This window comes from Falco rusticolus, chromosome 1, assembly GCF_015220075.1.
Source record: "Falco rusticolus isolate bFalRus1 chromosome 1, bFalRus1.pri, whole genome shotgun sequence".
Taxonomy (NCBI): Eukaryota; Metazoa; Chordata; class Aves; order Falconiformes; family Falconidae; genus Falco; species Falco rusticolus.
The window spans coordinates 37,913,833-37,926,623 of record NC_051187.1 but is presented as its reverse complement, the minus strand read 5'-3'; the positions used below and the strand labels follow the sequence as shown (position 1 = coordinate 37,926,623).

Sequence of the window (12,791 nt, the reverse complement as noted above, 5' to 3'; positions counted from 1 at the left end):
TTCAGGCAGCAAACCCTTCTAGAGTAAAGGTGAGATATGATCCTGCAGGCTGCCCTCGATCAGAGCTGCTTCTGAAAAATGGCCACAAATGGCCTTGGCTGGTGTGAACATCACTCAAATGTTGCAGAAAGTTGTCACCCATAGCAGTGATGAAGAGTCAAGCATAAATGGAGGAGAACTGGTGGTATTTTTCAGTGTGCCAGAAAGAAAAGGGAAAAAAATAATATAAATGGGTAGGGTCTCTGCTCTGTACAACAGCCAGTCCAAGACAAAGAATGTATCCTCAGAGCAAACATTTTAACACCCTCCCAAAGGTGTGGACAGACAGTGCAACAAACTGGAAGAAGAAGAGGAACATACGTTTCTTCACATCGTCCTCCCCTGATGGCCTGATTTCTCCTGCATGGAGCTTTAACACTTTATCACACAGCAGCTCCCTGAGAGCAGCAGCCGTTTACAATCACCTCTTCACCTCCCCTATTATATTACAAATTTGCCACATAAACAAAGTGTCCCATGCTGATTCTCAGTGGTAGAAATCTCTCTTAGATGCAGCTTGCTGTCACGGACACTATACTCTGGACATGGCAGTTATCAGGACAATAAGCCTGTCCTCCAAGGCCTTGCTACACATTAATCAACTTCCAACACATACAGAAGGTAGCATTTCTTCCACATGATGTACAGAGGGGATAGCGTATTCATTGCTTCCTCTTTTGTCACAAACGGAGCATCCTCAACAGTGCCCAGTGACAGTGGAATTCCTATATACTGTGCTGGAAGTTTTGAAGTTAAGAGGCAAATCAGAGATCAAAACATAAATTTCCATGAAAAAGCATCTATTCCATAAGGGTACTGAAGTAGGAATAGGGGACAAGGCAAGAGGGAAAATATCTGCTGACTTCCCACCTGTGATTACGCTGTATACCTCACTATCTGGAGAAAACTCTCCAATGCTGAGACAATCAGAGAGCAGAAAAAACCCTCCCTGGTACACTCCAGGATTCAAAAGTCCTGTTACATTCTGCAGTGAGGGTAGCAGCAATGAGTTAAGCACAGTCTTACCTGGATCTGTCCTTTCCCCATTATGCGATCTGTACTCTCTCCATCCTCTTTGGTGAGCTTAGTTTTGTTGTAGCACTTCTCATAGCACAGAATCCGCAGAGTTTGTGAGCCCTCCAGCTCAATCTCAAACTCCTGCAGGGCACCAGGAAAAAGCAATGAATATATTGCGGCAGGACGCTAGTCTCTTAATAATCAGTGTAGTCTCCTTAAAGCTCATCAGGAGGGAGCACTAAAGGACTGACCAAAACCTCCTCTCTAATGGAGCTGGTCCAGAACTAAACTGAAATTGTATTTTGTATGTATAAGTGGTCAAATTGGAGACTGAGATGGTTGACCCTTTAGTCAGATTTCACTGAGCATTCAAAGGAACAAACTCGCCCACACTCCTTGTATTTAATTTTGCTCCCTAGCAGGTTTGAGCTGACTATAAAGAGGCAAAATGCCTATAGTTAATTCTTTCCCCTCACAACAAATAAACAAAACCACCTCCTTCTTCAACATTTTCACTTGCGCCTTTAAAAAAATAATCAAACATGCACCTGTTTACATGATAAAATACTGGACAACACTAATTTGTACTACAATGTTTGTTTAACTACAGCTAATCCAAGAAAAAAAAGCTTTTGCAAGCCCTGACAGCCATAAGAACCTGGCATAAAAGTGTTTTCTGAGAGGCAGCATATGCAGCACAAATGCTGAGCATGCAGAAGTTCTTCCATTTGAGGGTTTTCTGCCCATCACGCGTTGACGTTTGGCACACAGAACAAATCACATTAAGAAAAATACAACCCACCTCATTCCAATTGGGCTCCGTGGTGTCTCTGTAAACTCTAGTTTTAGCCTTGTTCACGAAATACCCAAAAGAATCCACTTCTAATGTGCAGTACAAATCTGAGGAGGGGAGACAGGGACAGAAACTTTAAAAAATTTTCTAGAATCTCCTAACCTGCATTAATCGCCTTCAGGGTGTGTCTTCATTTGCATCTTCTTTGTGTTAGTACCAGCAACACTACCCAGCACAAATATCTGGTGTTTCTGAAGAGCTACTAATGAGCTGTAGACATTGCCCCTATTTGTAAGTTATGTTTTAATTGATGTTAGCCAGCACCTGGGAAGCCAGTGGTTCAGCAGGAGGAAGGCTAACAGAAATCATGTGCATCTAGTTCACTCCTTTCCTCCTGAGACTGCACATGCAGCTTAGATAAGAACGGGATCCCCAGGCACATGGCTACGTAAACTTTGCAGCTTTTCCTAGATTATTCTCATCAATGGCTGAGAAGTTTGTTTCTTTCTACAGATGTCCTCTTCACTCTATTTTTTGACCTTTCTTGATCTTTCTGTCAAATCACTCCCCTGAATTTTAACACCTGTTTCTTCACACCAAAAATTCTGGACGTCAGAGCACGCTTCCCATTCTTCCATTGCAAAACCAAATACAGTTGAAAGAATTCGGGATAAGGGCTGACTTTTATCCAAAACCGTTGGGTAATTAGCAAACAGTGCTTAAAAAAAACCCAAAAGACTAGGCCTAAAAAATAATGCTTCGTGCTTGATCCTTGCTCCTGATCTTTCTGCAAGTTAATAGTTAAAATAGCATTAAAAAATTACATTCCCTGAAATTCACACCAATGCCCTGATTTCACTTCTAGTTCCCTAAATCACCTCTCCTCACCATCATCCTCTCCAATCTTAAACCAGTACATGCCCAACTGTCACAGCATCCAAATTATCTACCCCTATCAATACCTCTGTATATTACAGAACTGCAACTCACTTGAACTTTGCTTGAATCCTGTGGCAGAGTGGACAATGACATTCAGGAATCCATAGAGACCTGGGGATTCATCATCTGTACAAAAGACCCAAGGAATTTTGTTACGTTCACAGAGAAGCCAAGAGCGAAAGATAGAGTGATGAGATTGATATTACACGTGTTAATGAGCAGAGGGTAAACCGTCCCTAAAAAGGATGGCAGGAGCATGCAATCTAGCTATTTCAGCAAAAGAGAAGACTGTTCCAGGTTTAGTGTCGGTTTCACCTGTAATGCCTTCTGGCAACATGTGGCTTTTACAATGATTTCTAGGGTCAGCGAGACAGCATGGAAGAAATTCAAAGGAGAAAAAGTAAAATATAGAGGCTAAGTCTATACTAGTAGATTAAATAGTAATTTAGAATGGCCTCTGACACAATTTTGGTCAACTAGTGTTCTTCCAAAGGATCCCCAGGCATAGTTCAAAGGCGTTCCAGGCTAGGACCCCAACAGGCACTTCAATTCCTTGGCATGATGGCTGCATGTAAAGACCATTTAATAGTTACTGAATATATGTTGGAAGATGCTCAGGAATAGCTTACTACTTTAGATGCAACCATATAATTTGGAGCTTGTATTTTTATTGTGGAAGCAAGTAATATTGGGATTACAGATTGTTCTTTTTCCTGCTGCTCTCTTTTTGTACGCTATCATCTACTTCAAGTAAACTACACAGGTTGGGTACATATAGTCTCAGCTTTTGTTTTATAGGAACTCTCAATTTGTAACTCATTACCAGGCTGAAGCCTGTAGCAAAAAGAAACAATAAAAGCAGTTCCAGAAGAAATACACAAAGGCAGGCAGAGGTAGTTTTTCACTGCAGCTGTACCATGTGAAAGCATAAACCAAAAGTCTCACCTTCCTTATTTATAGTGAGGGGAATGTTGTGGACTGTCTGAAGCTTCACACAGGAGTTTGTCAGCATCTGGAGCTCCACCGATGTGAGTGAGAAACTTTTAAAGCCTGCCAAGGAGATTTCAAAGAGGGAGGAATTAAAATTCAAAGCAGAGGCTGGATGCATGCTCCCTCATTCAGGGCATATGTGGGGTAGCTGCTCCCTAGGCAATGCTCAGCAACAGCACCATGGTGCTCAGGTCTGTACTGCTGCTGCAGCCCAGCTCTATTGAGGGCATACTTAGTTACTCTTCAAAGTAAAAAGACTCAGGATGGTTCACAGGAAAGAAGGGGAGCTCTTATTTTCTCACAAAGCCAAAAAGCACCCATGCCTAAAAAAGTAAGTTTCTTTGGACTGGAGTTAGGTAAAAGAGTGTAAGTGCTCCCTCTACCTGGAACTGTGCAGAGCTCTGACCTCTAGGATAAATGGGAGAATCTCTCCACACATTTCCTACACGTTGCTGTAAGCAAAAGTCCCCCAGACAGGCTCAGATATGCAGAGATGGAAGACATCCATGTTGTGCTGTGGATTTTAATGCACATCTTTTTTTGGCATCCTGATCCTCTGGACTCCTGCTCTCTAATAAGACCACGGTGTTTCTACCAGCGCCCAGCTGAGGGACACTCACATTTCTTCTGCTGTTCCCGGATGTTCTCCCTCCATTCTGCCCTTTCATAGTCCGAAGAAATGAGGAACGTGTAACTCTAGCCAGGAAAACAGAAGAAAATGGGGTATGCATTAGTCTGACCGACCACTGAGAGCAGGCCTGCCTGCCTTCCACCCTCCTCCAGTGGAAATTGTTGGATATACTGCCCTTCTAGCATTCCTGCCAGCTGCCCTACATCACAGCTTTGTCAGTGACAGGCAGGACTCGGGTAACGTGCCTTCCCAGCAATGTGCCAGTGGTACCGACACGGACTCCTGCAGTCAGAGCTTTCACAGAGCTCCACCCTGCAAACAGCAGCTGCATCAACTGGCAGCATGAGGTCCCATGGCAGCAGCTCTGGGCTATTGCTCACAACAGTTGCACCAGGAAACCCAAAAGCCTCCAACACAGGACCAGACACTGATGCAAGCTGAGGAAGCAGGGACTAGCTTGTGGATTTTCACTGAGTAGTAACAGGACCTTGTGGGATTCCTTTGCCATGTGCATGGAAAGGCCACAGCGACAGGTTACAGCACTGCCAGAGCAGAGGATACTTCTAGCTTGCTGAGCATCCCGCTGTGCTAAAGGAGATTGTTCACAACCATTCAGCATCCCTGGTGCCAAGCGCAGCCTGCAGTCCTAGGGAGACAGCCCTGAGCGCGCTAAGCCTTGAACTTGAAGGGGAGCCTGGAAGGCAGCTGCTGCAGAGCTTTATCTTAGGTGAAAAGACCCATTCCTATTGCTCTGCCAGGGCAAGTGCTGAGCTAGGGGATTAATTTCTAATGTTGTTTTTTAAATGTCAGTGTTGCACACAAATTAGTCATAGCCTTACAAGATGTCGTCAAAACCTTTTGTATAGCAAGGATTAGGTGTGTGCTGCTTGGAAAGTGCTTTCAGGCCAGATAGCAGAGGGCATGAAGACCTTGTACAACAGCGTATACAGACACACACCCCCCCTTGACCTCTGCCTTTTACACTGAGGGACCAGAAGAGCCACTCACCTTGCCATTGCGATTGTGTACCCGGAAGGCCATGTTGGGAGACATCAACAGTAGGAGGGATTCCTGCTCTGAGAGCTTCTTTTTCAACCTCTCAATGACCTTGCTGCCTTTATTGGCCCTCTGAAGGGTAGGAGAGAGGGAGACAGAGGGCACAGGTCATTCTCCAACATCTGCGCCCATTTACACTGACAGACATTTTAAGATCCACAGTCTCTTCCCTCTGTGAGTAGTCAAATGGCCCCAGGCAGGAGAAATGCTGTCCACAGGATCCACAGGGCTCCCAGCTGCTCAGGAAGATGCTACCTGCAGTTATCTCTACAGTCAGACTTGGCTCCGTTCCCCAATTCCAGCTGCCCCAGATGAAGGTGCAGAGGTGTGTGACCACTGCCCCAGCTACACCCTGTACTCCTGTTCCAGAGGCTGCAGTAGTATCATGTCACTGCGCAGCCATAGCACTGCCAGGTCCCCCACAAGCATTCTTGACCAAGGAGGCTGCAAGGAACTTCTCTAGAAGCTGCCCAGAACTCTCCCACTCACCACCCGCTGATCCATTTTCAACAGAGGTCAACTAAACCCAAGGTTCTTCTTAGATAAAACCCAATCCCAAACCCAGCCATGTATATTACTTGGCACTGATGCGCCAAAGCGTGTATCTTGACACCTGCGTCTTGTGAATAAGAAGCTTCCACATGGTGTTCCTCCTAATATCTTACTTTTCCCAGGAAGCCCTCTTTGAAAGCCTGACAGGACAGAGAGGCAGAAGCATGTTCTTTTAAGCACAGGGGATGGTCTTCTCACGGTACAAGCAATGTTATTCATATCCTGTTCTACATGCCAGTAGGCTTTCAGTTTTCAAACTTATTTCTCTTTTGGGTTCTAGGAAGGTTTGGAGTCTAACCTCTGAGAAAACGTCTTGCAAGCAAAGAGAAGCCTGGGCCAGAGACACCATATCTATGTCAGACCGCCCAGTCAGCACAATTAAGTGTTCTCCATGCATTTGCTGGTGCTTTGACACCAGTGAAGTCAGAAAGAGCTTCAATAGAATAACTGAGCCTGCCAAAATTCAGAAGTACGTGGCTTCTGACCAAAATCACTTGCAGGATCATGCTTTAATGGCCTGAAATCGGGATGCCACACTCCCAGTCCTCCTTGTGTCCACAGCGTAAGAGCCCTATGCTCCACATGGATGCTCAGGGACAGCAGTCACAGGTGGCTCCATGCAACAAGAGAAGCTACTGGGTACAACTACAGCGTCTTTTTGTTTCTACCTGCTCACAGGACACCACCATTCAAGCCACACACTAGGATGAGCAATGACAGGCTACAGAGCATCTAGATATCACTGAGAAGAGAGCAGCACCACAAGTCTCTGCTGTGCAGTCTGTTTCAGCATAGTCCCCCTGCTGTGCAGCTCTGGGAATACCGCTTCTGTCAGCACCTCACCTCAGCAGAGACACCGAGTCCATACTTGGCATGGAGTGCTCAACTCGTTTTACCTTTTCACGCTGGATGTCATTCTTGATCTGGGATATCTTGATTTTCATGGCATCCAGTTCCTCATCCGGCACCAGTGGGATATTGGGCACTGCTTCAGACTCATCCACCATTTGGAAACTAAGGTCAGTGAGTGGGATGTACCATTTGCAGTCATATTGCTGGCTTTTTCTGAAAGACAGAAGGTCCAAACCTTTTACTATTACTGGTGTTTGGCAGCACCCACTCCCCCTTCCCACAAGTTCTTCACCAATATAGTGCATAAGATACACAAATGGGCACAACTTGACTGTGACTCCCATGCGGAAAAAGCCTAGTAAAGGGCTGCTTTCCAACAAAAACGCCTAGAAGGCCAGTACAGCACATAACAAGACAACTTGTTTTTTGTTAGTTCTTTTCACCCAAAGAAAAAACAACATTTTTTTGCAAACCCTTCCCATGCTGTGTGCTCTCCCTTTGAAGCCTCTGTGGAGGTGAAGTTCAAAAGCCATGTTATGCCTCTGACCTGGCTGCTACCTATGATCTAAACCCAGGTCTCTCCTGCCTGAGCTAGGAGGGGCAAGTGAGCCAATACATAAATCCCTGTGTAATCCAACCAGAAGAGAAAAACTACAGCTCATAACTGCTGCTCTCCAGTGATTTCCCCAGGATAACCAGTTCATTTTTTTTAATATTTCATGTGATTTTTTTTTCCTCTCCACCCCTCCTGTCAGAAATATCCACTTTGGGGAACGTCCCGCTCTTTTGAAGGTTCATTCCTCACAAGCATGTGCTTCCCCAGGGGCAGCAATAACTTTTTGCTTGAGGAAGGCAAGAAGATGAGAGGGGTCGCCCAGAGCAGAACATTCACCAGATGAAAAGAAGCCCTGTTTGAGGCAGGTGTGTTGGTAAAGGTTTCTCCCCTCTCATTTGTGAAAAATGCCAACAAAACTGCTCGTATAGTTGCACTTCAGGGTTGACACATAGTCTGCTTATTGTACCTTTTCCATTTTTCTGCAAAACTGTTAACTGACTGTAGCTGAAAGGCCAAAATTCACCTTAGCAACAAAAGAAAGTGAAGAATGTCACCTATTAAAAGAATGGGCATTAGAAAAATGAATGGCATTTGCCCAGAATACCAGCAGCTACAGCACATCCTGTTTTCCTAGGAAGGCTCGGGGCAGGAAGAGGAGGAATTAACCTTTCCTGAAAGATCAGGGCTTGGCCAAAATCTCATATAATAGCCAGTACTATCTTGCTGATCATTCTTTGTCTTTACATCTTGTGGATTATGGTTACAAGGTCTGGAGTATTCATATTCAATTAAAATTGCTGGCTAAACCCATGACTCTGCTGCAGCTGAGGTGCAAAGCACATAGTCCAGTAAGAAAACCTCACCCTCCAATCTGCTTCTTGAGTTTGGCACACAGGAACAGATCAGTAAAAAGAAAGACATGACGTAGCTTACGAGCCCCCTCAACCAGCTCCACCATGAAACTGTCCTTCAGCAGCTGCCGGTGCTGGTGAAAAAACAGAAAAAAACGTTTTAGTTAGTGCAATATGAGCCCCAGATTTGGCACTGGGGCAATGCATTCCTTAGACATGACTCCTACCAGAGCTAATTGAGTAAATTGGTCTAATTCAGAAAAAAGACTATTAAATGTTCCTTGCTGTAAGCTCTGCTCCCTGCTGCTGCCCTCTCTTCCAGGGGCAGAAATGGCCATGTGTCTCCTTTATTATCTGGTTCTGGGTCAGGCTTCAGGCTTCTGTCTATCACCTGTTCCTGACGAATGTAATTTATTGTGAGTCATTGCCCAGCTTCTGCATACCCAAGGGCCAGAATCACTGACAGCACATCATCCTCTCAAAAACCAGCAGAGAGCAGCAAACACCACTTTTCTCAGGAGTCACTTACCCAGCCACTGAATTCAGCTTAAACTACTCCACCAGGGAGAAAGAGTGAACGCCTCCACTCCCCATTCACAACAGTAGTTTGTCAACCTTAACAGCTGAATGCCATTGCTCCTTCTTTATTACAAGTGCTGTTAAGTGGTAATTCCTGAACAAAATGTGTATCTAGCTAAATTCTCAGTAGTCCCTTATCAGCCTGTGTTTAAAAAGGACCATCCGGATATGCCCCCACTCCACATCTACTTAAATCTCTTATATATATATATATATATATATATATATTATACAAACATTCCCCAAACCTAGAAGACGCAAAGAAGCTGCACAACCCTAATGTCTTTATTCCTGTTTCTGGTTCCAGGGAGCTTTACAACTTCCTAAATAAGAGCCACACATTGGCAGGCAGAAGCATTGCTTTCTAATTCCCTTATGAGGGCTCCAGAGTTGAAAAAAAGGTTGGAACACTGGCACTGAGACAAATGGCTGTATGCTGTTACCAGTGTCCAAGCCAGGAGTTTCAAGCCCTGCTCTATGCCCAGGCCTTCTGCTCTGATGTCATGATCAACAGGACTCTGAGTGCACATCTGGAATAGGTATCTCCCACTAATTTTCAAACAGAAGCCGGGGTATTCGACCTGGGACAAATTTTATTCCCACCCCTATGTATAATTGTCAGTGCTGCCTTGCTGCACAGCCAGTACAAACAGGAACCATCAGCTTCTGCACACATGCTGTGGTATGCTAAGGTATGTTACATATACTGTATATACCTAGACAGGACCATGGCTGGGGATAGGAGAAATCTGCTAACATTGCCCAGTGCTAACCAGCACTCCCTGCTGTCTCACTGTTAGCTTTCTGCAGGCCCACCCTTACACTTGTCAGCACCACTCGCTCCCAGCCTGCAGTATCTCTGTGATCCCCACACTGGGAAATGCATACATGAAAACTGTCCATTTCCAAGAAGCAGCTGTGCTCAGCTATGCAGCTGCATGCAACAGGAAAGTAGTTAACCTGAGCAAGGTCAGGACATCCAAACCAGAACTGATGCCTCAGTTTCTGAGGTTATGCCCCGTGGGTTTTGTTTGCTGCGTGACTTAACAAGCCCTGAACACATTTACTGCAGAGGGTGTGGGAGTGCAAACCCCCATGCTGCCTCTCCTTCCGCCTACCATTCTTCCCATCTTGGCTCTCCAAAATGAAAACAAACCACATCAGTCCTGAGCCCAGCAGGCATCATGGCAAGGAACACAAGGTAGAGAAATTCCCTTGCAGACGTAATTCTTGTTTCCACACTGTCCTACAGCACCCTAAACTTCCTGACATGGACTATGAGTCTGCATTTTCCCGTCTGCAGCTGTGCTAGCACCGCAGCTAGCTTTTAAAGCACACAGAGCAGTGTCAGCATCTCACCTTGGTGCTGCCTTCCATTACACAAAGATCCTGGAAATCTGTGAGCAGCAGCAAAAGCTGCACCTTTCCCATACTGACAGGAAGCAAGGTTGCTTCTTAGCAGACTGTTGCACCATCTCTGAGCAGGAGTCTGCAGAGATCTGGTATCCAGCAGTGATTCAGGCTCAGAAAGGCCTGTACATATGTTAATGTTTATTTTTAGGTGGGCGTGATCCTCCTGGCTTCTTCTCAGTGGTTTTGGAGAGAACGCCTGCCTGCATTAATGTCTCTGTTGCTGATGTGCACTTGTGCATGCCTCCCCCTCCTGCCTGGCAAACAAACCCCAGGTAGGAAACTAGAAACACTGAGCTTTAAAACTAAATAAATAAAGGGGGAGGAATGTTGTCAGCAGCAAAAACACTCTCCACAGTTGCAAGGAATTTCATTTGGGACTAATAATGAAGCAGGGAGAGATATTTTCTGAACAAGCCAAAACCCTGATCTCAGGTTTCTAGATCTGATGCATATTAATTACGCTGCAAATCAGCTCAGCTCCTCTGGGGCAATGAGAATAGCTGTTTGTTGCCAGCTCAACCTCTGCTCATTGTTCGTAGGTGTAAAGATGTTCTCACAGCTCACTCACCTCTGCTACCCAGCAGGATGCAGCACTGTCCCTTCCCTACCCAGCAGGGATACAGCACAGTCCTGACCTGACCTTCTGCCCCACTCTGCCAGGCACTGGCAGTGTGTGGGGTCAGCCAAGACCCCAGCCCAGCACCCTGCTGAGGGTTCCCAGCTGAAAAATACCCCAGGCTAGTCCAGAGCACAGACTCAGCCCCCATCCTGGGAAGATGTTACTAGTGGCAGAGACAGGCCAACAACACGGCCAGCAATGTGTTTCTTCACAGGCAATGGAGGGCATAGCCTCACGAGAGCTGTTGGAAGACTGTGAAGGACTATGGCTCAGCCCTAGATCAGCTACCCTTGTTTTGGCAGTATTCCAGTACCATCATCAAGACCAGAGCATTTTGAAGACACATGTGTCCTCAAGTGAAAGGGAAGCCCATACAGCGGCACCACTGACTGGAAATCTTTGTTTAGGTTAGGCCTCCACGAAGAAAAGAAGAGCCCATCAGTACCCCCTGCAGCAAGGCTACAGTCCTCCTCACATGGCCTGCCTGGTCCAACCAGGTCACCTCTTCTCCTGCTTTCCCAAGTTGCACCTGACCTGCTGCTGCACAGTCCTTGGCTGCCACCATCCAAGCAGACTTCCTCCAAGCAGCCATGCTCTCTGTCCCACATCTCCCCAAAACCCAAGCAGAAAGTTCAGACATACAATGCCAAAACAGGGGTATGATCTTCATACAGCCCATCTGGGACTGAGGTGCCACTCATTTGCACTGAGTTTATTTTGGTTAGCGCTCCTGAGTACAAATTACCCTGACTGACATGGCACACTGCTACCATGAGGCAAAAAGTCTTTGGCAACATGATCTCCCAGAAGGAGAGCTGGGTGGGAAGAAGACAAGGCTGTATTTCCTAAGCTTGACTGGAACAGAAGAGGTAAAAGGGATGTAATCCAGTCACCCACTCAGAAGAAAACACTGAGCTTCCCAGATGTTTCACTCTTCCTATCTTCTTGCTCATAAGCTAGTTGGGAAGGTCTCCCTTCAGCAAGCAGCAGGGGTAAACTGCCACAAAAGCAACCAAGTACCTGGGGAGGAGAGGACAGGAAAAAACATTTGTGGATCAAGTCAGGAAATCTCTCCTCAGAGGGCTGTGAAGCTTGATGTTAGGTCTACCAGCTTCTCCTAGAAAATAGGACTTTCATTAGGGCTGGGCACAACAGGCATGCCCCAGGCTGCTCAGCATCAGCGGTGCAGAGGAGGAGCACTTCCAGCAAAGGGTCACATCCTTTGCTGCAAATGATTCATCTTGCCAGGCGAGTTCAGCAGGTCAGAGGGAAACAATAAAAGGATTTCCCAACTGGCTTACCAGATCCCTGCCAAATCCCACAGTGAGGGAGCACAGGGCACCTTCCCAGACCTCCCAACATGAGTCAGCCCATCCTATGTCACCCTGGGGGAGCCAGCAGCCCCCTCAGACAGGACTCGTGCTGGTCAGATGCCCTTGTCACCTCAATTCCATAGGTCCTCTCTAGCACTTTAGGAACCAAAGCCAGCTTTGGTCAACTCCTCCCAGCCAGGGTTAGCAATAGCTATTCCTTTGGTAGTACCCAGTTAAACAGTGTCTCCTGAAACATGAGGTCTTTTGCCTGGGTGATCTTGCTGTGCATGATATACAATATCCTACATGTGTGAAACCAGCTCTCTACCTTGTCTCCAAAGTAACTCTTTTTGCTAGGACTACCAAAGGTGCTAAAGGTTTCCTAAAATACCCTGAAATGACACCTAGATTACAGAAACACCAAATAAAACATCTGAGGAAACAGAAGCTTAGGATCAGAGTGGCAGTACAGTGGTAGTGACCCCACACACACACAGACAGCCCCAAGACTGTCAGGTGTCCAGCACAGGAGCTCAGTTCAGCTATAGAAAGATGTTCCAGGAGGCCTGGGGGAAACCTTCCTCTTTTGTA

The 12,791-nt window shown here is 46.1% G+C and overlaps 1 protein-coding gene across 2 annotated transcripts in view; it reads right to left on the bottom strand.

Moving 5' to 3' along the window:
* The window catches only part of BCR (BCR activator of RhoGEF and GTPase), a 102,211-nt gene that overhangs the window by 16,432 nt on the left and 72,988 nt on the right, over nucleotides 1-12,791 (bottom strand). For both annotated transcript variants that reach the window (XM_037410395.1, XM_037410472.1), the window contains exons 9-16: nucleotides 8,289-8,410; nucleotides 6,914-7,082; nucleotides 5,418-5,537; nucleotides 4,399-4,474; nucleotides 3,734-3,838; nucleotides 2,840-2,914; nucleotides 1,859-1,956; nucleotides 1,066-1,197 (exon numbers count right to left, since the gene is read on the bottom strand). In XM_037410395.1, coding sequence (XP_037266292.1) covers nucleotides 1,066-1,197; nucleotides 1,859-1,956; nucleotides 2,840-2,914; nucleotides 3,734-3,838; nucleotides 4,399-4,474; nucleotides 5,418-5,537; nucleotides 6,914-7,082; nucleotides 8,289-8,410 — 897 coding nt within the window. The remainder of the gene's footprint in view (nucleotides 1-1,065; nucleotides 1,198-1,858; nucleotides 1,957-2,839; nucleotides 2,915-3,733; nucleotides 3,839-4,398; nucleotides 4,475-5,417; nucleotides 5,538-6,913; nucleotides 7,083-8,288; nucleotides 8,411-12,791) is intronic.